The 23,993-nt window shown below is 38.0% G+C and overlaps 1 protein-coding gene and 1 non-coding gene across 9 annotated transcripts in view; both read left to right on the top strand.

The window, feature by feature from the left end:
• ELF1 (E74 like ETS transcription factor 1) overlaps positions 1 to 23,993 on the top strand; it is a 122,476-nt gene that overhangs the window by 89,860 nt on the left and 8,623 nt on the right. For 7 of the 8 annotated variants that reach the window (XM_070799986.1, XM_070799987.1, XM_070799991.1 and 4 more), the window contains 6 exons: positions 2,752 to 2,932; positions 10,394 to 10,501; positions 11,993 to 12,160; positions 19,160 to 19,243; positions 20,006 to 20,198; positions 21,137 to 21,580. In XM_070799986.1, the coding sequence (XP_070656087.1) occupies positions 2,752 to 2,932; positions 10,394 to 10,501; positions 11,993 to 12,160; positions 19,160 to 19,243; positions 20,006 to 20,198; positions 21,137 to 21,580 (1,178 nt within the window). The remainder of the gene's footprint in view (positions 1 to 2,751; positions 2,933 to 10,393; positions 10,502 to 11,992; positions 12,161 to 19,159; positions 19,244 to 20,005; positions 20,199 to 21,136; positions 21,581 to 23,993) is intronic. The other variant, XM_019971196.2, reaches the window with a different exon arrangement.
• On the top strand, positions 12,341 to 12,412 carry TRNAR-CCU (transfer RNA arginine (anticodon CCU)). The gene has a single exon. It is a non-coding gene; the product is annotated as a tRNA-Arg (tRNA).

The following is a 23,993-nucleotide window of genomic DNA, read 5'->3' as shown; positions in this document are numbered from 1 at the left end:
AGCTGGTTACTTCTCACTAACTTCCTCTTGAAATAGGAAGAAACATTTGAAAATAAAACCATCCAAATATGCTTTAGTATTAATATTATTTATAAATTTCAGAACATAGCATTCTTGAAGGCATGGATGGTATTTAGTACCTATGATATCATATATTTAATTTGGGTGATTAAATTCTTATGTTTGCAGTAGTGTTTAACTTCTGTGCACTGCTACAAACATATTAATTTTAAAAGATTGAGGATGCTTAAGTTATAATGAAGTCATAAATAATATTTTCTCCCTACATATTTTAAGAAAAAGGATATTTACATGAGCTGTCTTCCCATAAGATATTTACTAATTATAAAAGGAAATACAGTAATAATGGTAGAGAAGTCTGGTAGACCGCATCCAAACTAAATAAATGATCAAAGTTAATATCACTCATAGTGAGACTAATTGGTATTTTGGACCTCCTGATAAGATGTATTTGAAAGGACACAGCGTTGCTTTTTTGGTATTCTTGCTGAGTTACTAACACAAACCCAAATTGGGAGACATTTTATGAAACAAATGGCCTTTATTTTTCCAGTGTCAAGATCATGAAAGACAAACTGAAGAACTGCTCCAGATTAAAGGAGAAGAAAGGAATTGTTCTAAATTAGAGAAGTTGTCATGAAGAAACATGATATTTACCAAATGAAAATTATGATCTTGATCCCAATTTAAAAAAAAATTTTTAAGACATTAGTGAGACAATTGGAGAAATTTAAGTAAATTCTATAGATTAAATAATAGTGCTGTATCAAGGTTACTTTTTGATAATTAAAGCACAATTAAAGCACAATTTTGATAATTGTGCTATCTTTATATAAGATAATGATCATATATTTAGAAAATATACGCTTAAGTGTTTAAGGTTAAAGGGTCAATATGTTTTCCACTTTCAAATAAATCACAAAAACTATAGATATAGAAAGAATAATATAGAAAGAGGATGATAAATGTGATTAAGTATTAACGTTTGAGGAATATGAATGAAGGTTGTAAGAGAATGTGCTACTTTTACAACTTTTTAAAGTCTGAAGTTTTTTAATTTTTAAAGTAAAAGAGGTAGAAACTTAATGAGGTCTATCACTAATTGATTTTTTTAAATCAATGGACTTTAATATGTATTAGTGGCTTAGGAGATGATGATTTGCAGAGAAACATTAATATGAAGTGTAACGAATAATACTCTTACCATATGACAAGGAGAGCAATATGAGACAAGTTAAAAAGTGTCTGCCTTTTTACTTTAAGAAATAATTATTTTGTAGACAGCCCTTATTATATAGTATTATGATTCATATATACTTAGATTGGAGATTTCCCTGATGACTCAGTGGTAAAGAATTCACCTGCCAATGCAGGAGACTCAGGAAGATCCCCTGGAGAAGGAAATGGCAACCCACTCCAGTATTCTTGCCTGGGAAATCCCTTGGACAGAGGAGCCTGGCAGGCTACAGTCCATAGAGTTGCAAGAGTCAGACACGACTTAGCGACTAACAACAATGGAATACTTAGAAAGCATATTTTATTTGGTTTTCATTTTAGCATTGAATTTTTTTTCATGACTAACTGATATTTGAGTAGGCTATTAAAAAGTCTCTCTGGGTCAGTTTCCTCATCTGTGAAACGAGATTCCCTGATCTTATGACTGAATAGAAAGTGAAAGTTAATTTTCCCATTTCAGTCAAAAGCAATTGTTAAACACAGCCTGTGTGCCAAGTGACGATGTAATATTTATTAAGCTCACAGATCTTTTTCTGTCCAAGAAACTTTGGTTGAGGTTTTATTTAATTGTATACTTATTCGTATGCCACTTCTTATTCATGATACTAGTTTTTGTTTTTAGTTTAGTTCACTTTAAAAACATACTTTTATAGAAATTCCTGGTGAAAACTTGGCTATTAAGACCCAAAATTGGATAGTTAGGGAGTTAGAGATGGACATGTACACTTCGCTATATTTATTTATCTATTTTTAAAATGTATTTGACTGCACTGAGTCCTAGTTATTACACATGGGATCTTTCTTTTTCCTTTTTGCCACACTGCATCTTCGTTGCTGCGTGCGGGACTTTCTCTGGTTGTGGCAAGTGGGGGCTGCTCTCCGGTGCAGCGTGTGGGCTTCTCGCTGCAGTGGCTTCTCTTGTTGCAGAGCACTGCCTGTAGATCACGCGGGCTCCGTGGTTACCGTGCATGGGCTTAGTTGCTCCACAGCACGTGGAATCTGCCCGGAGCAGGGATCAAACCCACGTCACCTGGAATGGCAGGCGCAACTGAGCCACCGGGAAGTTCTCCACTGCGTTTAAAATGGATAGCCAGCAAGGGCCTACTGTAAAGCACGGGGAACTGCTCCGTGTCATGTGGCGTCCTGGATGGGAGGGGGTTTTGGGGGAGGACAGATGCACGTGTATGTATGGCTGAGTCCCTTCGCTGTTCACCTGAGGCTGTCACAACATTGTTAATCGACTGTACCCCAACCCAAAGTAAAAAGTTAAAAAAAAAAGACCCAAAATTATTTGGTCATAGTAGATGTATATTCTCTGTAGCCTAGGATTGTCAATGTATGTATTAGTACATACATTGTAGTACATACTACATTGTACATACATACAAGTAGCTGATGATGTGAAAACTAAATTGATGTCCAGTATAAATCAGTTTGGGTTGTATTTAACAAAAGCAAAACTTGGTTAATCTTTTTTTCCCCTTGCCTTCCCAGCTTGGTGATCCAGCTATTTTCCCTGCCGTCATTGTGGAGCATGTTCCTGGTGCTGATATTCTTAACAGCTATGCAGGTCTGGCCTGTGTGGAGGAGCCCAACGACATGATCACCGAGAGCTCCCTGGACGTCGCTGAGGAGGAGATCATCGACGAGGATGAGGACGACATCACCCTCACAGGTCTGTGCACCCCAAGCAGCGTCGTCGTAGGCGTTGGCTTCTCTCTGTGACTTGGGGGCTGGAAGAACATTCCCGACTCGGTTTTGAGTAGCGTCATTAGTGGCAGAAGCTAGAGCCCTGCAGGGAGAAGGAAGTGCCGTTTCCCTTCTGGTCTGCCTGTGGCTCGTAGCACCTGCTCACCTCCCCCTCTTCTTTCCTATATAGACGGAGATGAAGGCGACAAAAGAGGAGGTGTGTGAGAGGAGCCACACCAGCTCAGTTCACCAGGCCTTCACTGAGCACTGTGTGTGCCTCGCTCTACACTCCTGGTGACAATGAGAGGTTGCCTGTGGGGCAGAAGATAGGAATGCTCTTTTGTTATTGCTGCCGCAGAAGGCAGAATAGGAGGCCATGACCCAAATGAAGGATAAGGTGCTGGGGTTTCAGGAAGATTTCTTCAGTCAGAACTAGCAGGGTATTTCAAACCAAAGAGTTCACTGTGTGCGTGTTGAGGTGGTACTTTTTTCATCAGTTTTGGAAACTGGTGCATGCATTTTTATTTTTATACATTTAAACTTTCCTGTATCTTGGCCAGAGATGTTGGAGGTGTTTGAGAAAATAAACTATTTGGAAGTAAAAAGTTATTTGAATATTTATTATTAATTTAAAAACCAGAAATTAACATTTTTCACAGTATTATCAACTAAACCTGGCCTTTCTTTATATTCCACGCATTTCACACTAATGTCCTTTTTCTGTTCCAGGAGCCTATCTAGAATCTCACACTGCGATTAGTTGGTAGTCATTTTCTCCTAGGCACTCCCAATCTGTGACGGTTCCTGTGTCTTTCCTTGTCTCTTATAACCCTGACGCTTTTGAGGAGTACTGGTCAGACATGTAGAATGTCCCTCAGTTCTATTTCTGTGATGTTTTCTCATGATGGGGCAAGAATACCACCAAACTGGCATTGTCTACTTCTTATCGTATCATATTAACATAGTAGATCTTTGTAAAAGTACGTTATCTCACTTAACTTTCAGCAGAAAAAGAAATTGAAATTAAAGAAGTTCAGTGACTTGCCTAATGTCACACATCAAGTGACTGCACCCTCACTGATAACATTGACCAGCAACACTTAATTTTTGTATTGTCCTCTTATATTTTGCAAAGCATGTTCTCATATATTCACATCTTTGTCCAGAGCAGCTCAGTGAAAGTTTTTAATGAATCTAGACTTGTCTTTCCCTTATCAATAAGGGAATCAGATTACTTCAATTAGAGGTTTCTACTCATCGCTGACTGTGGTCTTTGTGTTTTGTATAACAGAGTGACCACCTCTGTGCATATATAGATGTGTTGTGTAGCTAACGGGGTTTTTGCAGTGTGTTCTGATCTACTTTCTTGATGCATTAGGGTGAGGCCACACTCTCTGTGGATTGGGAACCAGAGTCTTCCCTGAAGGAGTGTTTATTCCTGGTTTTAGCGGCCAAGGAAGATACTGGTCCTCAGAGGAGAAACAGAGAGTAGGAAAGCAGATCCTGTGTCTTTAGGAGAACGAATCATTTCTTCCTTTCAGTGCTTCACTCCTGGGCTTGGACTTGAAGACAGCTGATGATGAGATGCAGACAAGCGCCTAGATCCAGAAAATAACCCATATTTTGACAGATTTTCTGTTTTCGTGTTTCTTCTCTCTTACCTTTCTTATCTTCCAACCCAAGCCTCTGTTTAACTCTTCCATGCCTGTCTGAGTCAGGTCATGAGAAATGAAGGGATGTTATAGCTCCCCTTACTCCAGAGTGGGGGAGGGGAGAGTACCACGCTTTTGAGAGGCTGCAGGGTTGGTGGTGAGGGGATAGAACAGGTTATAAGCTGTAATTATGAGACCTAGGTAGCACTTCAGATAATGAAGAAAGTTGTTAACATTTTTAGGTATGATAATAGCATTGTGTTGGACTCTTTAGCTTTCAGATACATATGCTCAGATACTTAGAGGTAAAATATGCTGTCAGAGATTCCTTCAGAAAAATCCTGAAGGTCAGAGTGTGTCGGGAGGGGGTCCTTGGGCAGTAAGTGGAGGATGCATGAGATGAAAGAACATTGACTATGTATTGATAACAAGTGATGCTGAGAATGGGTATGTGAGAATTCATTTTACTGTGTCCCAGAATTTCAATTCTGTTTGAAATTTTTAATAATAAAAAGATCAAACTGCTTTTATGGATGTGAGACTTACTTTAGGTGGCCGCTGTCATCTATAATCCTGATTTCAAATTTTCCTGTTCATAAACACTGTTTTAACCTATGAAATATGCAATGTGAAAATACCACTTTAATATGTTTATATGTTGGGGTTTTATATAAAATTTCCTTTGAAACAAGGTTGTGTTGTTAAAAATTTTTGAAAAGCATTTGACTAAGAACTCCTATGTGGCGATTCTTCTTCTTTACCAGTCTTGAGGATCTGGAAGTGAAATTATTAAAGGAGATGGACCCCTTTAGACCCATCAGCCCAGCTTCTCTGGGATCCAGCCCCATTCACCAGTGGGTCAACACCAGTTAGGGGACACAGAACCTGGGACCCACAACCAGCTGTGCCAGGAACTGGCCCTGCCTCTAGCAGGTTAACCCTAGATCTGGGGCCCCAGGCCCCACAACTCCCCACTCTAGAACCTGACTCTGACCATTTGTGAGCCAGCACTAGCCTTGGGACCACCTGGGGTCTCTGGCAGCTTCTGTGCAAGGCTGGTCCTGGCAGCCTACCCAGCACCAGCCAGTTCACCCACAATAGCCAGCCTGTCACAAGAGGAGCCACACAGTCCTCTAGGGGGCGCCCCAGAGCGCATAGCTTTGGTGACCAGAGGGGAGAGTGCTGCTGGGATGCACAGGAGGTCTCCTACGAAAGACCACTTCTCCAAGATCAGGAAATGTAACCAACCTACCAGATACACAGAAATAAAAAGAGCAAGTTAGGCGGAATGAGGTGACAGAGAAATAATCTTCTAAATGAAGATGAAACTCCAGAATAACAACTAAGTCAAGTGGAGATTGGTGATGTACTATAGAGAACTCAAGGTAATGATTGTAAGACATGTTCAAGGAACTCTGGTGAAGAATGGATCCATAGAGCAAGAAGTTAGAAGTTTTTACCAGAGTTAGAAAATGTAAAGACCAACCAAACAGACAGCAAGAGTACAATAACTGAAATGAAAATGTGCTAGAAGGAATCAGCAGTAGATTAAATGATATAGAGCATTGGATCAGCAAGCTGGAAAACATTGTTGGAAATCATTGAAGCTGAATGAAAAAGGAAAAATGGTAAAAAGAAATGAAGACAGTTAAAGAGACCTCTCAGACAACATCATGTGTACTAATATTTGTATTATATGGGTCCCAGAGAGAAGAGAGAGAAAGGGGCAGAGAACATATTTGAAGACATAATAACTGAAAACTTTCCAATTCGGAAAGGACACAGACATCTAACATGCTTTAGAAGTGTGATCTTACTGATTGATTTCTGAATTTGAATTTATTGATTGATTGACTTGCCTTGCTCTCTGGTGACTGAAAATTTGAAAATCAGCAAAATCGAAAGAAGGCAGAACAAACTGATAATTGTTATGATAAAACTAATATGGCTGTAGCAGCAGTAATTTCTCTTATTACTTTTGTCACCGTTTTCCGAATGCTCCTTAGTCCTATTCTGAACTATTTTTTTTAAATTTTATTTTATTTTTAAACTTGAACTATTTTAATGTCTATGCATTGTAAACTGTCATTCATTTATGATGGTACCTTCTAATTTCTTGCTTGGTTTTCTAGTAGTTACTTCTAACATAAATGTAGAACTTTGTATCAAAACCCAAAATTCTGCAGAAGGTGTCAACATTATAATATCTTAACAGAGACCTGAATTCACCCTACTCTGATGATCAATTATTATTTGACAGGAGAGGAAGACATGCATTTGCTCATTCTGATCACATATTCATTTATTCTGAAGGCATTAAGAAGAATTCAGGAAATGCATATTTTAAATGAAGATCCAAATCAGAAATAAGTGATGGTTGAAAGGAAGGTGATAACCATTATATCTTCAGCATTCCATCCAAGATTGTGGATTCATTTTAAGTTCTTGCTTCACGCTGCTCATTGTGCAGGGTCAGGACCTTTTTTTTTTTTTGCTGTTCAATTTTACCATAAGGAAGGGGTTGAGTGGACTGAGAGAGGGAAATCACTGGTTTTAGAGCACCTGTAAAATCCTGAAGACACTTTTTTTTTGGCTTTCAAAAAAAAAAAAAGAAAGATAAAATAAGGATTTTAAAAGCAGCAAGGGCAAAGCAACAAGTTACAAACAAGAGGACTTGCATAAGGCCATGAGGTGACTTTTCAGCAGAAACCACGCAGAACAGAAGGGAATGGTTCCTTATATTTAAAGTGGTGAAAGGGAAAAATCTACAGCCAAGAACACTCTAACCAGCAAGGCTTTCATTCACATTTGGTGGTGAGATCCAAGTTTTACAGACAAGCAAAAGCCAAAAGAGTTCTGCACCCACAAACCAACTTTATAAGAAATGTTACTTTTCTAACTGAAAAAGAAAAGGCCACAACTAGAAACATGAAAATCCTGAAAGGAAGGCAAAGATAGTGAATTAGCCGTGTAGAAAGGTTGAAAGACAAGCAGAGTGAAATTATCTGTATCCACAATAATTGTAGTTGAGATACACAGAACAAAAATATGTAAAGCATGATGTCAAAGAACAGTAAACGTGGAGTTGGGGAGTAAAAATGCAGGGTTGTCCATGGCTGATTCATGTTAGTGTATGGCAAAAACCACTGTAATATTGTAATTGGCCTCCAATTTAAATAAATTAATTTTTTAAAATGCAGGGTTGTTAAAATGCATTTGAATTTAAGTGATGAATAGCTTTATGTATATATATCTATATATATGTGTATTACTATGTACAGTGTGGGGAGTATAGTAAATAACTGTGTAGTGTCTTAGTATGGTAACATTTCATAACTGGACATCATAGTGATCATTTCGAAATGTATAGAAATACCCAATCACTATGTTGAGGAAGTAACAGTGTTGTAGGTCAGCTGTACTTCGAAAACAAGTACACAGACTCACAGAAAATGAGATCAAATTTGTGTTTACCAGAGGTTTGGGGAGAGGGGAATGAGAATTGGACAAAGTCAAAAGGTACAAATGTTCATTTAAAAGATAAAGTACTAGGGATATAATGTCCAGTATGATAAATATAAGTAACACTGAGGCATGTTATATATAAAAATTAAGAGTAATTCTTCGGTTCTCATCCCAAGAAAAGTTCTTCTGTATCCTTAATTTTATATCTATATGAAATGATGGATATTCACTAAACTCATTGTGATAATCATTTCATGATTGAAATGATCAAATCATTATGCTGTACACCTTAAACTCACACAATGCTGCATGTCAATTATATCTCAGTAAAACTAGAAGAAAAAAAAAGCTTGTGGGTTTTAGTGTTGCCTGCAAGAAATTTTTGTAATCCATTTAATGATGGGAAAACATTTTCTCTGTATTTTTAAAAGCTTAGTTGTACTGTTTTTTTGGTTTTCATTCCGGTTTTATGTAGGACTCACCAATTTATTTTGCATTTCCTGCCCTGAACACTGAAACTGAGTGTAATAAACAGACTTTTACAAATTAGATCACTGATATTAAATTTGCTTTATGTTTTTTGAAATTCGAAAGGTAGTTTGATTTCTGTATGTAGCTGTGGAATGATTTCTAGTGTATATGAAGTTTAAAAAGCAAGGGTCAGTACAGCATGAATAGTTATTTTTTATTTAAGATAAGGGAGAGAATAAAAATGATATGTATGTGTTTGCTTATATTTAAACATAGAAACATAAACTAGAAACTAACAAAAATCTTTTAAACTCAGTGGTCACTTTTGAAAGATCCCGTTTTTTACTCTGAAATTAGTGAATAACAGAAAAAGATCCAGGCATTTAATTTGCCCTTATTGTATAAACCGTGGCTCAGGGTAACCAGATAGTCAATGACAGCAAGTTCTTCTTCATAGAGAATTCTAGCTAATAAATGCGAGAGGAATGATAAGATTATGATTATCACCATTTTGGAATCCCTAATGAACTCCTGGATCTAGGCAAACTGTCATCAATAACTGCAACGCCTTTAGATGAGAGGCTGTTGGGAAATTTAATGGTGACCGGATCAGGCTGACAATGCTTGAAACTGATTCTCGGTCTAGCAGTCCTGAAGAAAGACTACCTACTTTCAAAAAGCACATGGAATCACACAGCATTACCTTCACGTATTCTTGGCAAAAAACTGAATGTGAATCAAGTCATTCTTACAGAAATATCTACCAGTTTACAGGAAATACATGGGGGAGGGCTGTGGTAAGTGACACCACAGAGATATAATCAGCAAAATCTAAAATGTGGGAAACTACAAACAGATTGACCCTGTTTCTCTTAAGATAAACAGCAAAACAAAACAAAATAGGAAGGAAGGTGTATGCCACCAAGTGTAATGCATGAACTTTGTTTGAAATCTGTTGTGAACAAACCAACTTTTAAAAAAATCTGAGACAGAGAAATTTCAGTATTAAATGGATATCTGATTTAAAGAATAATTAATTTGTAAAAGATGTGACCATGGTATTGTCTGTATACGCTAATATTTACAATGAAAGACAGGCTGTCTGAGGTTCACTTTGAAATAATCTTGTGTCTTTATTGAGCTGGGGAGTATAGATTAAGGAAAATTGATTATTAAATATTGAAGCTGGGCCCTTGATACATTCAGTTCATTGTATGATTCCCTCTACTTTTGTGTATGTTTGATATTTCTCATTATAAAAGCTTGACAAAGAAGTGATTTGAAATTCTTCTTGTAATATTTTCTTAATTGCTATGTAATTAAATAGTTACACAAACTAATTTCATCATTTTCATCTACCTAGTAGAACTTTAAAATATTTATAAAGCTTATATAAATGAATAGCTAGAGTTACATAAATGTTTAGAAGATGGTAATTGATTATTGACTTATCTGTGCCTTACTTGCCTGAGTTTTTAGAAAAAAATTAGTTTTAGTGGGATATTTCCTTCAATTCATGAAATTCCAGAGCCTTGACAGAAGAGTAATCTGCTTTTCTACTATGCCTTAAATCTACAAAATTTTAAATAATTTAAATAGAAGGCTTAAGTTTTTAATAGGAAGTGTTACAGTGCCCTGTTTTAATAACTTTACTAGGCTTATTGAAGTATTTATCTTTTCTGGTTTTAACTATTATGGAGGAACTGGATCTTAGTTCCCCAATCGGGGATCAAACCTGGGCCCCCGCAGTGAAAGAGCAAAGTCCTCATCCCTGGACCACAGGAGATTCCCAAACCTGTGTTTTTTAGAACAACAGATGTCTCGTGCTAATTCTGTTTTTCTGTTTAAATGTATTATAGTAGAAGCTTCCTGTCATAATGGGGATGAAACAATTGAAACCATCGAGGCTGCTGAGGCACTCCTCAACATGGATTCTCCTGGCCCTATGCTGGATGAAAAGCGCATGAGTGAGTGTTACGGCTGTTTACTTTCTTATCCTTTTTTTTTTTTTTTTTGAAGTGTAGTTGATTTACAATGTTGTGTTTATTTCTGCTGTACAGCAAAGTGATTCAGTAACACATATGCATATACATACATTCTTTTTCATATTTTCTGTTATGGTTTATCACAGGATGTTGAATACAGTTTCCTATGTTCTACAGTAGAACTATGGTTTACATGCTTTGAAAAACCTTTCCTGTCATCTCTCTGCTTTAGATGATAAACATCAAGAGACCAGAGTGATGTTTTATTTTTTTAGCATCCTAAGTGCATTATAAGGTATAGTACTGGTTGAGGTACCTTTGCTAAAGTGTTCAGTCAAACAGGATTTTTTTTTTTTTAGATTTGAGGAATGAAGACTTTGAGAATAAAAAGGTAATTTAGGTGTCAGAGAGGTTATGCAGAGTATCTTCTTAACCTCATTGGTGAAGTATTAGTGTACTTAGGGTCCAACCAATGAAAATTTAGTGATTTCTGTCAGTATTCATCAGTGAATAGGCAAAAAATCCACTGAAGACTTCATGGCATACAATTTCCTATCACATTTATTGATTTGCTTTTAAATCCTTGTTCTCCTTTGGACTTTTCTGACAAGGAAGTATCAGACTCAAAATGAATTATTATTAAATCAATTTAAGATGTTTATTGAGGATTTTCTGTATGCACAGCAATACATTAGGCAGTAACATGATATGGAAATGAATAGATTTTTTTTTTCTTTCCTCAAGCTTACAGTTTTCTTTTGAAGATATTTATGTAAATAACTGTAAAAGCTAAAAATAAAGGCCAAAAGAAGGGATAGCAGAGTGTTCTGGAAGGAGAGATTTCTCTAGCTGAAAATACTGGTGACTGACTTTTTGGAAGGAATGTTCTGGCATGGGCTGTTAGTGGCAAATAAGCTTCTCATGTGTAGAAGACAGGAAAGGGCATTCAAGGTAGAGGGAGTCAATTGAACCAAAGACATAGATCTGTGAAAGAATGAAATGTTTAAGATTCAAAATGCTTTGGTATAACTGAAGTAATGTTTCATAATGGGTTATATACTGTGGATGTTCAAAATGGTATGCTATGGAGTTTGGTTGTTCTTATCTTTTTTCCACCTGTAAACAATGAGAAGATATGTCAGTTTTATTTTTCTTTCTAATTTTCACTCTGTAAAGTTTTTGTAGAGAGGAATGATATGGTCAGGTCAGACTTAGGTTGTGGAGAAAAACCTTAGCGGCAATGCAAAAATGCAGAAGAGAGACAGGATGGACTGGGGATAGGAAGTCAAGTCAGGAAGACATTGAATGGGCCAGTCAAACCTGGACTGATCCAGGGAACTTGACTTAGGGCAGAGGAAGTAAAAACCAGGGGCTAGATTCAAGATTTCATTTCTCCTTTAATCTTCACAGAAATAGGAAACATGTTATGAAATTATTTTGATTTATAATACAAAGTTGATTTTATCCCATTAGATAATAGTATATTTAGCTCCTCTGAAGATGACATGGTTGTTGCCCCAGTCACACATGTATCCGTCACATTAGACGGGATTCCTGAAGTGATGGAAACTCAGCACGTTCAAGAGACATATGCACACTCACCAGGACCCTCGTCACCAGAACAGCCTAAGAGAAAGAAAGGTAGGTGGTCAATCTGTTTAGGGAAAACAGTCCACTCTTGATGTGGAATCCAAAGGTAACTTTTAGTCAAGGGTATTTCTACACCAATTAAAACATCTGTAAGATAAAATTGGTATAAAACAAATTGAGTTATTTCTTCATGTTAGATTCATTTTTTTAAGAATTGTACTTTTAGGGAGTTCCCTGGTGGTCCAGTGGCTAAGACTCTGTACTCCTAATGCAGGGGTCTGGGTTCGATTCCTGGTCAGGGAACGAGATCCCACATGGAACAACTAAAGACTCCGCATGCTGCATCAAAGATTGAAGATCATGTTTGTAACAACTAATGCCTGGCACAGCCAAATAAATAAATTGAAAAAAAAAAAAAAAGAATTATACTTTTAAAATATTTGGTCCGTCTTATAGAAAAGGGATTTTCCCAACTTTTTAAGCCTCAGTCTTGTATCTACAAGCTCCGAAAGAGCTCAGGGATAAGACCTGTTTAGTTTTCTCCTGGAGAACATAGTTTGAAAACCACCAGCATAGATTCTAATAAAAGATTCCAGTGGGAAGAATCCAAGTGGTAAATCAGCAGGTAAGTAATTGAAGAGGATACAACGTGCCAGAGGGAGTTTTAAAGTATTCACAAATTAGAACCATACTTACATCCTAACACTGACACGTTTCCCTTTCTTTGCCTTTTGATTCTGCTCCAGCTTGTTTAATATGTTGAGTTTAATATCTTGGTTTATGGCATCACCAGCCACTGTGTAACCTAATTTCACATGAAATTAAGGGACGTTTCAAGAGCCACAGATGAAGAGGAAAATAACAACAGTAGGAATGAAGCTGACACTGCAACAGCTCTGAAGGGCTGAGAGGCTATGTCAGTCTGGAAGTCCAGGGGACTTGGTTTTATATTCCAAGTAGAGGCACATGCTAAAGTCTTGGTCCAAAGCAAAATGGGGTATTAGAGAACTCAGCATATAATTCATGGGGTCCTTGGAAGGCTATACCCTAAGGGGAAAAACAGTCCACCCATTGGCACAGACAGATGTTAAGGAAACTTGTATTTTGTAGCTGGGTGGAAAAATTGTTCTTTTGAGAATTCATAATCCTAGGTTTACCTTAACCTAGGTTTATGACTAGATTTTAAATTATCACTGACTCTAGGAATTTCCAGCCAAGTAATTAACATAACAGTGGCCCCTGACTGGCAGTAATTTTGGGCCCCAGGAGAATTGCTTTGCCACATCATATATTTAATCCAAGCTGCAGAGTATTTCTTCAAATGAAACCCTGTTGAAGGTGAACTGACATTTCAGTATCACAGAACACCTAAGAAAGATACCTCCTGAATGAAAAGCAGCAGACACAGGAAATTCTCAAGTTTCCCCCACTGGCTGCTCTCAGGAGCAGTCTTTGCATTGTCCCCGCGCCTGGCTCCTCACTCGCTCAACCACCTCCAGCTCCGCCTCCACTGTGGACTCCGGCAGCTTCATCGCTGGAGTTCTCGACCTCCTGCTTTCTTTTCAGTTTGCTGCATAACATCACTGGCCCCATCGTGCCCAATGCAGCCATGCACACCAGCTCCAAGATCACTGCCAAGGACTTAAAAGAAAGAAGCCACGGGGGAGATGGAGAATGGGAGCGAGGGCCTGCTGATGGGAATGCTGAGAAGGAGGAAAATGGGGAACAGGAGGCTGACAGTGAGGGGAGGAGGAAGAGGAGGAGGAAGGGGATGGCGAGGAAGAGGGTGGCGAGGAAGATAAGGCGTCCGCGGCAGCTGTGGGCAGAGCAGCAGCTGAAGATGACGGGGATGGTGACCCTGACACGAAGAAGTGGAAGATGGGTGAGGATGACCAGCAGCAAAAGAGAAGTGAAGCTCACAGAGAAGGCTGCTGTAGCCCATTCACCCTCCTCTTCGCGCCTCAGACCCTCAACTGCCAGGTGGAGTCCGGCCTGCCCGCCGCCTGCGCCGCGCCTGCTCCGCCGCGGGCTCTCCCCTGTCCACCCAGAGCCACACAGCATGAATTTGCGACAGGAGAGGAAAAAGGAGCCGACACTTCCAAGGCCCTAATTTTTTTTCTTAAAGTACTTTTAAAAGGAGAATCGGTATTTTATATTTACATTTTATATATTTGTACATGTTGTTAGGGGTCAGCCATTTTTAATAATGATCTCGGATGAGCAAACCAGCCTTCCCAGCATTCTCTCTCCTACTTCTGACTTTCCTTGTGGTGTGAACATGTTCATTACAATCTCAAAGGAGAAAGAAAATGTTAAAAAAAAAAAAAAAAGCAAAGGCTACAACAAAAAATCAGTCTTATTTCGAGAATGCCAGTAACCCTTTTTGTGCATGTATGTAGCTTACTATAAGGAGCTGGTTTTTATGAGATGGTTAAAAAGGCCAGTGATAAAAGTTTTCTTTTTTTTCCTTGATTATGAAGTTATGGTTTATTATTATTATTTTTTTGGCCTGCTTGATGTGTGTGTGAAACACTGTTGTCCAACAATAAACCAGAATTCAAAAAAAAAAAAAAATCCTAGGGTTAGTTCACTATGAACCTCAGATAATAGAATTATCAAATAGAAACTTCCAATGAATATTATTATAATTATTAATGCAAAAGAATAGAAAATATGGTCAAAGAATGAGACTATTAAAAAATACCATGTGAAACTTCCTCTTCTAGTCAAGATGGAGTAACAGCTCCTGATGTGACAACCGTTTTTTGGATATGACACCAAAAGCACAAGCTTTACAAAGGCTAAAATTAATAAGCTGCTGATTGGGTTAAACATGTGGTAATACCCATACAATGAAAGACCATTCAGCAATAAAATGAAATGTACTGTTGATACATAAGACAAAAATGGATGAACCTTAACATAATTGTACTAGAGGAAAAGAGCCAGATTCCCAACCCCCTGCCATAAAAGAAGAGTATGATTCTGTTTATATGAAATTGTACAAAATGTAAATTAATCTATAATGATAGAAAACGAGTGGTTGGTTACCTGTGGATGGGGCAGGGTGGGGAAAGAGGATTACAAACGCACTTTACGGAGTGAAGAATATGTTCATTATCTTGAGTGATGGTTTCACAGGTGTATACATATGTCAAAACTTATCAGATTATAAACTTTAAACATAAGCAGGTTAATTGTATGTCAGTTATACCTCAATAAAGCTGTTTTTAGAAAGTAAAAGACTAATATCCTACTTAATGGTGGAAGACTGGCATGATAAGGAACCAGATAGAACACATAATGTTTGGGGATCTATTTTGCTATTTAAATAGCAAATGAGTCACTGCTGAAGAGAGAATCAGTGAGCTCCAGTCTAGAGCTGATGTATAGTAAAAGATAATAAAAGAGAGATGTGAGGATTGCTTGAGAAGATCTACACGTTTAATCAGAGCTCCAGGAAGGGAGAATGTGTAGAGTGAGGAAGAAGCAATATTCAAAGATAATGATTGAGAAATTTTCCAGAATGATGTTAATCCCATCATAGTGAATCCTGAGTAGCATAAGTAAAATAGATGCAGGCTGAAATAGATTATGCTAAAAAAATGTGGAACATCAAAGACTCCCTGCAACCCACAGCCAAAACAAGAGAAAAAAAAAAAAAAGAGGAAGAAATGGACCAATCAGGGAGAAACTGCATTACCTGATGAGGATTGATTATTGAATTGGCTACAAGCTCCCATGAAAAACTGGAAGGGCTGGATATGTTCAAAGTATTAGGAGAAATAACTTCACAAAATTTATATACCCAATTAACCTATAGTTCATGTGACGCGGTGTGCATCGTCACCGTAACAGTGAGGAAGGCAGTGGAGAGGATGGATGCTGGGTAGGCTACTGACGGTATCTGCCGTGACTGACACTAGCGGAGGAAAACAGCGGGATAAAAACAGCACTATCGGGACTTCCCTCTGGCCCAGTGGCTCAGACTCTGAGCTCCTGATGCAGGGGACCCAGACTCTGTCCCTGGTCAGGAATCTAGATCCCACATGCGGCAACTAAAGTTCCTGCATTTGCAGCGAAGATCAAGGATCCCACATGCCACGGCTGACCCAGCGCAGCCAAATAAATAAATATTTTTTAAAAAGAGAAAAAATTAGGGAAAATAAAACAGAAGGATAGCAGCTAACTGAAGTCTGGCTTCTAATCCTCACAGTCATGAACACAGTTAACTAGAAATCTCTGTAGGTTCTCTGCAGATGTCTGCAGTGATGGAATTTGAGGCACCAGGCTGCCTATTTTCCACGTGTATACATCTGGTAGTCTCAGGAGGGGCCAGGCCTGAAGAATGACTCTTTTGACTTTCTTCTCCTCATAGCTCAGTTGGTATAGAATTCGCCTGCAATGCAGGAGACCCCAGTTTGATTCCTGAGTTGGGAAGATCCCCTGCAGAAGGGAAAGGTTACCCCCTCCAGTATTCTGGCCTGGGAATTCCATGGGATCACAGAGTCAGATACGGCTGAATGACTTTCACTTTCACTTTTCACTTTCCTTGACTCTTACTCACCTTAACTTCAGAAGTGTTTTCCTATTCAGTTTGTCTTGGGATGTATTACTATTAACAGACTGATTCCAGATTGGGAAAGGAGTACATCAAGGCTGTATATTGTCACCCTGCTTATTTAACCTATATGCAGAGTACATCATGAGAAACACTGGGCTGGATGAAGCATAAACTGGAAACAAGATTGCCAGGAGAAATATCAATAACCTCAGATACGCAGATGACACCACCCTTATGGCACAAAGTGGAGAGGAACTAAGGAGCCTCTTGATGAAAGTGAAAGAGGAAAGTGAAAAAGCTGGCTTAAAACTCAACATTCAAAAAACTAAGATCATGGTATTGCGTCCCATCACTTCATAGCAAATAGACGGGGAAACAGTGGAAACAGTGAGAGACTTTATTTTTGGGGCTCCAAAATCACCGCAGATTGTGACTGCAGCCATGAAATTAAAAGACGCTTGCTCCTTGGAAGAAAAGTTATGACCAACCCAGACAGCATATTAAAAAGCAGAGACATTCCTTTGCTGACAAAGGTCTGTCTATTCAAAGCTATGGTTTTTCCAGTGGTCATGTATGGATGTGAGAGTTGGACCATAAAGAAAGCTGAGTGCCAAAGAATTGATGCTTTTGAACTGTGGTTGAGTTGGAGTTAAGAGTCCCCAACCAGTCCATCCTAAAGAAAACCAGTCCTGAATATTCACTGGAAGGACTGATGCTGAAGCTGAAACTCCAATATTTTGGCCACCTGGTGTGAAGAACTGACTCATTGGAGAAGACCCTTATGCTGGCAAAGATTGAAGGCAGGAGGAGAAGGGGATAACAGAGGATGAGATGGTTGGATGGCATCACCGACACAATGGACATGAGTTTGAGCAAGCTGTGGGAGTTGGTGATGGACAGCGAGGCTTTGCATGCTGCAGTCCGTGCAGCCGCAAAGAGTCAGACACGACTGAGCAACTGAACTTGTCTTGTGTTGCTACTAACCTTGTGACTTTAGCCCTAAAAAGTTCTTTTTTAAGTCACTTCCCTAAATTACCTCAGCATTTGCCCTTGTGATCTAGATCAGAGAGAGTCAAATTCAAGAACATCATGGTTAGAAGTGCTAACTGAAGCATCCATTTATGCTTAATCTCCATTGTCTCTCCCATGCAGGGTGGTAGTCTGTTCAGATAGCATCATCACCCCAACCTAAGTCATAGGCAGCATTGCTGCCAGGTTGTGGCTCTAGATAAAGGGAGAAGAGATCACAAACACGGCTTTAGAATAGTTGGTTGACCCAGACTAAGGCTGAACAAAATACACTTTTAACTCTGACTTGTCTGGGGCTGGGTGATGGATAACCATAAAGTTTGTTTACTGTAAATTGAAAGAAATATAGAATAAGATGTTTAAAAATACACAAAATAAAAATTGAGTATGTGGTTCACAAAAATTTAACCTCAATTTTACCTTATATTTTATATCTAGAAGTTTTGGGTAGTTTCCAGTATTTGAGAACCAACCAAGAGGCAGACAGACTTAAATGGCTTGATTTTGGAGCCCAAGTTTTATCAATATCAGTATGTTCATCCAAATTTTAAGAATTGTCACCTGAAAGATAAAGTTTCAACTTAATCTCATTTTAACAAATGAGCCAAAGTATTGTTTTCTACATAAAAGTGTCTGTGATCTAACCTATATTAATGTTAAATTTTTACTGAAGTTATTTTCCTTTTAATAAGTAGTATTTAAGAAACCAATATGTGTTCCATGTATAAAATCAGATCAGATCAGATCAGTCGCTCAGTCGTGTCCGACTCTTTGCGACCCCATGAATAGCAGCACACCAGGCCTCCCTGTCCATCACCAACTCCCGGAGTTCACTCAGACTCACGTTCATCGAGTCAGTGATGCCATCCAGCCATCTCATCCTCTGTCGTCCCCTTCTCCTCTTGCCCCCAATCCCTCCCAGCATCAGAGTCTTTTCCAATGAGTCAACTCTGCATGAGGTGGCCAAAATACTGGAGTTTCAGCTTTAGCATCATTCCTTCCAAAGAAATCCTAGGGCTGATCTCCTTCAGAATGGACTGGTTGGATTTCCATGCAGTCCATGTATAAATACTTGGCACTTAAAATTGAAGATGCTGCTAAGTCACTTCAGTTGTGTCCGACTCTGTGCGACCCCATAGACGGCAGCCCACCAGGCTCCCCTGTCCCTGGGATTCTCCAGGCAAGAACACTGGAGTGGGTTGCCATTTACTTCTCCAATGCATAAAAGTGAAAGTGAAGTCACTCAGTCGTGTCCGACCCTCAGCGACCCCATGGACTGCAGCCTACCAGGCTCCTCTGTCCATGGGATTTTCCAGGCAAGAGTACTGGAGTGGGGTGCCATTGCCTTCTCTGAAATTGAGGATAAATGACCAAAAAAAGCTTTTATAAACAGCTAAATTATCCATTCTCTCTCACTTTTGAGGGCAAATATTTATGTAGAGCCATTGTGATTTCAGGGAGAAAAACTAAACCACCACGTCCAGATTCCCCAACCACTACACCAAACATATCTGTGAAGAAGAAAAACAAAGATGGGAAGGGTAAGTACTACTACTGTAATTTCCTTATAATGTTTATAGATCAAGTAACATTCAGATTGCTCTAAAATATCTGCATACTGTAAGTAGAAACCATTAATAATATCTGCATACTGTAAGTAGAAAACACCAGGTTTTATTGAAATGGATCTTATTGCTGCCACCTGCCACATGCACAGTTATCACTTTCTGTAGAAATACTGGTAATAATGTAGCACAAGAAATCCATTAGGAGATTTTCAGTTCCCTGTCAAAATACTCCATCCTTTCATTTAATAATGAGTCCCTTGGAAGAATTCAGCTACATTAGGTTTTCGGTTCATAGACACTTTATTACGTTGTCTTGGAGTTTTAATATTTTCATAACTGCTTCCCAAATTTGAAGAAAATTGTTAAGGCCAATCTGCTGGCTCTTGATATAAAAAGAACAACTATTGAAAGGTTTTTTACATTTCTTTTTCCTTTTCTTCTATGTAATAATGGTTCTTAAAGAGGCTGAAAGAAAATTTCTTACAATGCTTTCTCCCTAGGTCATCACAAATCTAATTGGCAGGATTGCTCTATTCAGATAACTTATGTGGGACTAATAAAAAGATCTATATTAGACTCTAGAAATTATGACCATTATATCACCAGTACTAACTGAACTGTGTAATTTGTTTTATATAATTATAGATGGAACTTAATAAGACCTTTAGTTGTGTTTTATTGTGCTCTTTCAAATAAAGTTTTGGTTCAGTTAAAAAGAAATTGCTTTTGTTTCAGGAAACACAATTTATCTTTGGGAGTTTTTACTGGCACTGCTTCAGGACAAAGCTACTTGTCCTAAATACATCAAATGGACCCAGCGAGAAAAAGGCATTTTTAAATTGGTAGATTCTAAAGCAGTATCCAGGTTGTGGGGCAAGCACAAAAACAAACCTGATATGAATTATGAGACCATGGGAAGAGCTCTCAGGTACGTGAAATTTCTGTAGTTCGTTGTGTGAAGAATATTGTTTCTTAAATACTAGAAAGCAGGTAAGTTCTAAAAAGTCAGAGGGTTTTCTTTAGAAATGGTAAATCTTACTTTTGAAGTGCTAAAACCACACTACTTATAGAACTGAGTATTTAAATCAAAATATTATTTCAGTCTGGGAAAATGTTCTCCTTCCCCCCAAAAATCTTCATGCAAATAATGGATATTTTATTTATGAAGAGATCAGAAAATGTTGAACTATCATCAGGCATTATACATGGACCACAAATCTCCTATGTTTTGAGCCATTAAACTTAAATTCAGCACAAAATAACAAATATTCGTAATGCAGGTACTTAATAAGAGGGTGCATTTTTAAGCATGAACCTCAGGTATAATATATTACGTTGGAATAAATTAATGCTTCAAGAATAATGTTAACCATTGTGAAAGTGTTGAACAGAGATACCTCTTAAACCCACTTTTAGTTTGTTTTTCTTTGATCATGTCATTTAATCGTCAAGATCTGGGGATATGTTTGAGAAAAACTTAGTGGAAACATCCAGATCTGATAACTTGATAACTTTTTTAAACCATAACTATTTAGTTACAGTTTGCATTTTATTTTTTTAGCTCATAGTTGTTAGGTTCTTGATCTAATTAGAATCAGTGACAAAACTTGAATCACATCTATTTGTGCATCATTAAGTTTTATATAGAAAATTGTTTCAGATTTACTGAATCGACTTTAAAACAGGTAGGGACATTATAGTAAGCTATGGAAGAGAAAATAACTACCCTTCATTTAGAAATCCTTTTCTCACTTGTTTCCAACTTTAAACTCTTGTTTATGATTATAAAAGTTTTGCTGTGTTGAATATTATTTTAGTTTATGTTTAACCGAATACAATATTGATAAAATTGTCTGTTTCGAATAGGTACTATTACCAAAGGGGTATTCTGGCAAAAGTAGAAGGTCAGCGCTTGGTGTATCAGTTTAAGGATATGCCGAAAGACCTTATTTATATAGATGATGAAGATCCAAGTTGCAGCATAGAGTCTTCAGATCCCTCACTATCATCAACAGCCACTTCGAGTAGGAACCCAGCAAGTCGATCGAGAGCATCTTCAAGTCCAGGAATAAAAGGAGGAGCCACTACAGTTCTGAAACCAGGGAATTCGAAAGCTGCAAAACCCAAAGATCCCATGGAACCTGTGCAGCCGTCCGAGGCTCTGAGGACAGTACAGTCCACACAGGCTCCGTACCCTACCCAGCTCTTCCGGACTATTCACGTGGTGCAGCCGGTACAAGCTGTTCCAGAAGCAGAAGCAGCCAGCAGCATGCCAGAGGAGACGCTCAATCCTTCCGTTCCGAGTATTAGGTGAGAAAGCTAGTGACCGGTGCAGATCGTTGTGTCATGCTCTGACAAGAGTCATTATTGGTTAAATGTGTCAGGATTCAGAAATGAAAATAAAAATGATACAGATTTCAAGCTAGAACTTTTAGTCAACAGATTGTTTCAGCAGCAAGGCATCAGTCCTCTGATTTTATCAGTGATTTGTTGTTTTTAAACTTTGACAGCACTTGATGTGATTCTCCCAATTTGAATCAGTCCTGTATAGCTTTGTATAACTGATTGATCCATATAAGAAGAGATCCACATATAAGAAAATCCAGGGAATTGTTTCAGATCTTTTTGGGGACAAAGTTAGAAGCTGTGAAAATTTAATATAAATTTACGTATAATGACCCTTTGGTCATTGAGTTCTAAGAAATTCACATTATTCCTTGGGAAGATAACAGTCTTCTCAGATAGTATCCAGAATAGTCAAACAGGTTGGGAGTCCAGGAATCAAAGGTCCTCTTTTTCAGGTTTGTAGAGTGGCAGAGTTGGAGGAATAGTTTTTTGGTTTAATCAGATCAAATCTGCCTCATAACCCCAGAGACGATATATCTTAACAAAGTCTAACAACAACTTAGACTGTTTTTTTTGCAGAAACTTGTGACTGGTTTTGACTGATTTAGAATGGGGAAAAAGGAGGAAGGCAGAAAATTAGGTGGACATTTTCAGGGTTCTGTTTTTTAGTTTCTACTGCTGTGAATTTCTAGAACATGACTTATAAGAGCCATTCCAAACCCAATAAATATGATTCTTTTGATTGTTTCATTAGCTGACTCCTGTCTTACAGTTGTATATTCTCAAGTGTAAATGCTGGATTTTTATTCAGTTGACCTTGAAGTAAGCATTACCTGGAGTCAACACAGACCTACTAGACCATTCAGGCTTCCTTGTACGCTCCATTCAACTTTTGACAAGTTTAAGAGAATTGAATGATCTTAAATTATTGACGTGTGAGGGGTGTAGGTCACATTTTTCCTATCTTAATTAAACAAGTACTTATTTAACTATGTTTTCCTGTTAATGCTTTGTTTTCCTCTAAGTTCTGTTGGTTACTTACGATGACTGAGTATCTAATTGGAATTATTTGGTTCCGCCCATTGTTTTCCAGGCTCTTGTCACTCTTTGTTGTCATTGTGTTTGTCTGTGTTGATAAGAAACATGCAGATCACTGGGACTCCCTTCTTGGATGGATTCAGTTGTGTTTTTTTTTTTTAGCATCTCTGACCAAAGGTTCCTTTTTAGACCTTGAGAATAAAAACAAACCAGAAGAAAAACAACAACAACAAAAACACACAGCTCTAGCTCAGAAAGATAATAAATTATGGTATTATATTGGATACTTTATTACTGTGAATGTCAGTTTCTGAATAAGACTCAGTGCCAGGTATTAAAGGGTTGTAATTAAAAAGCTTCCTTCCTGTGATTTTCAAGCTGTCTTTGGTATACCTTTCAGAATCTTCATTTTTACATTCTCTGAGAGTTCTATGGGCTTCCCTTGTGGCCCAGAAGGTAAAAAAGAGTTCTGTGGACTCTCTGCCTGATTCCTCCTTCTCCTATTTTTTTCTTTTCCAACTTCTGTGTTATCGATGCCTCTCATTATATGATGTTTCTGACCAGAGCCATCCTTTGTTTAATGGGTCAAGAGCCAGCATTTGTGGTATTGCCTTCTTGCAGCTGTTGTTAGGTCTGTGTTGCATACAGACAGAGTGTTGTCCAGTTTCTATAGCTTCCGCTGCCAGCTCTTGCTCTGCTCAGAATTCCTTCCAGCTGAAGCTGACTGCTTCCCTCTATCATGTTCTGGTACATAATCCAGGTTTTCAGGTAACTTTAATGCCTGTCTCATGCTATCCATTTAAATCTGTAGAAGCTACCTTCTATCCACTATCCTTTTTCCAGCACCTAACACAGTCTGACACAGAACACTCCTTCATATTCATAGAATTTGTTTGGAAGTAGTATATATAATTATTCTTTATCTCCTTTTAGAATAATGAGTTGTCTAAGTGGACTACTTACAAAATGAACAAATATAAACTTTAACTCTTCAAACTTTAAAACACAATTTTTTATTCTTTTTTTTTTTGACTGTGACTTGTGGCTCACAGGACGGGTATTAGTTCCCTGACCAGGTATTGAACTAGGCCCGTGGCAGTGGAAGTGTCAAGAACTAAAACCACTGGACCACCAGAGAATTTCCAAAACACAATTTCTTCTTGTAGAAATTATCGTGTATTTATATGACTATCTATGTATCTACATTCAATTTTTAAAACCGGGGTATAGTTGCTTTACACTGTTGTATTAGTTTATGTTATACAGAAAAGTGAATCAGTTATATCCACATACATTCTTTTTTTTATTTTTTTTATTTTTAAACTTTACAATATTGTAT

The sequence above is a fragment of the Bos indicus genome, chromosome 12 (genome assembly GCF_029378745.1).
Source record: "Bos indicus isolate NIAB-ARS_2022 breed Sahiwal x Tharparkar chromosome 12, NIAB-ARS_B.indTharparkar_mat_pri_1.0, whole genome shotgun sequence".
Classification (NCBI taxonomy): Eukaryota; Metazoa; Chordata; class Mammalia; order Artiodactyla; family Bovidae; genus Bos; species Bos indicus.
Note: the sequence above shows the minus strand (reverse complement) of the source record. Positions and strands in the feature narration are given on the sequence as shown.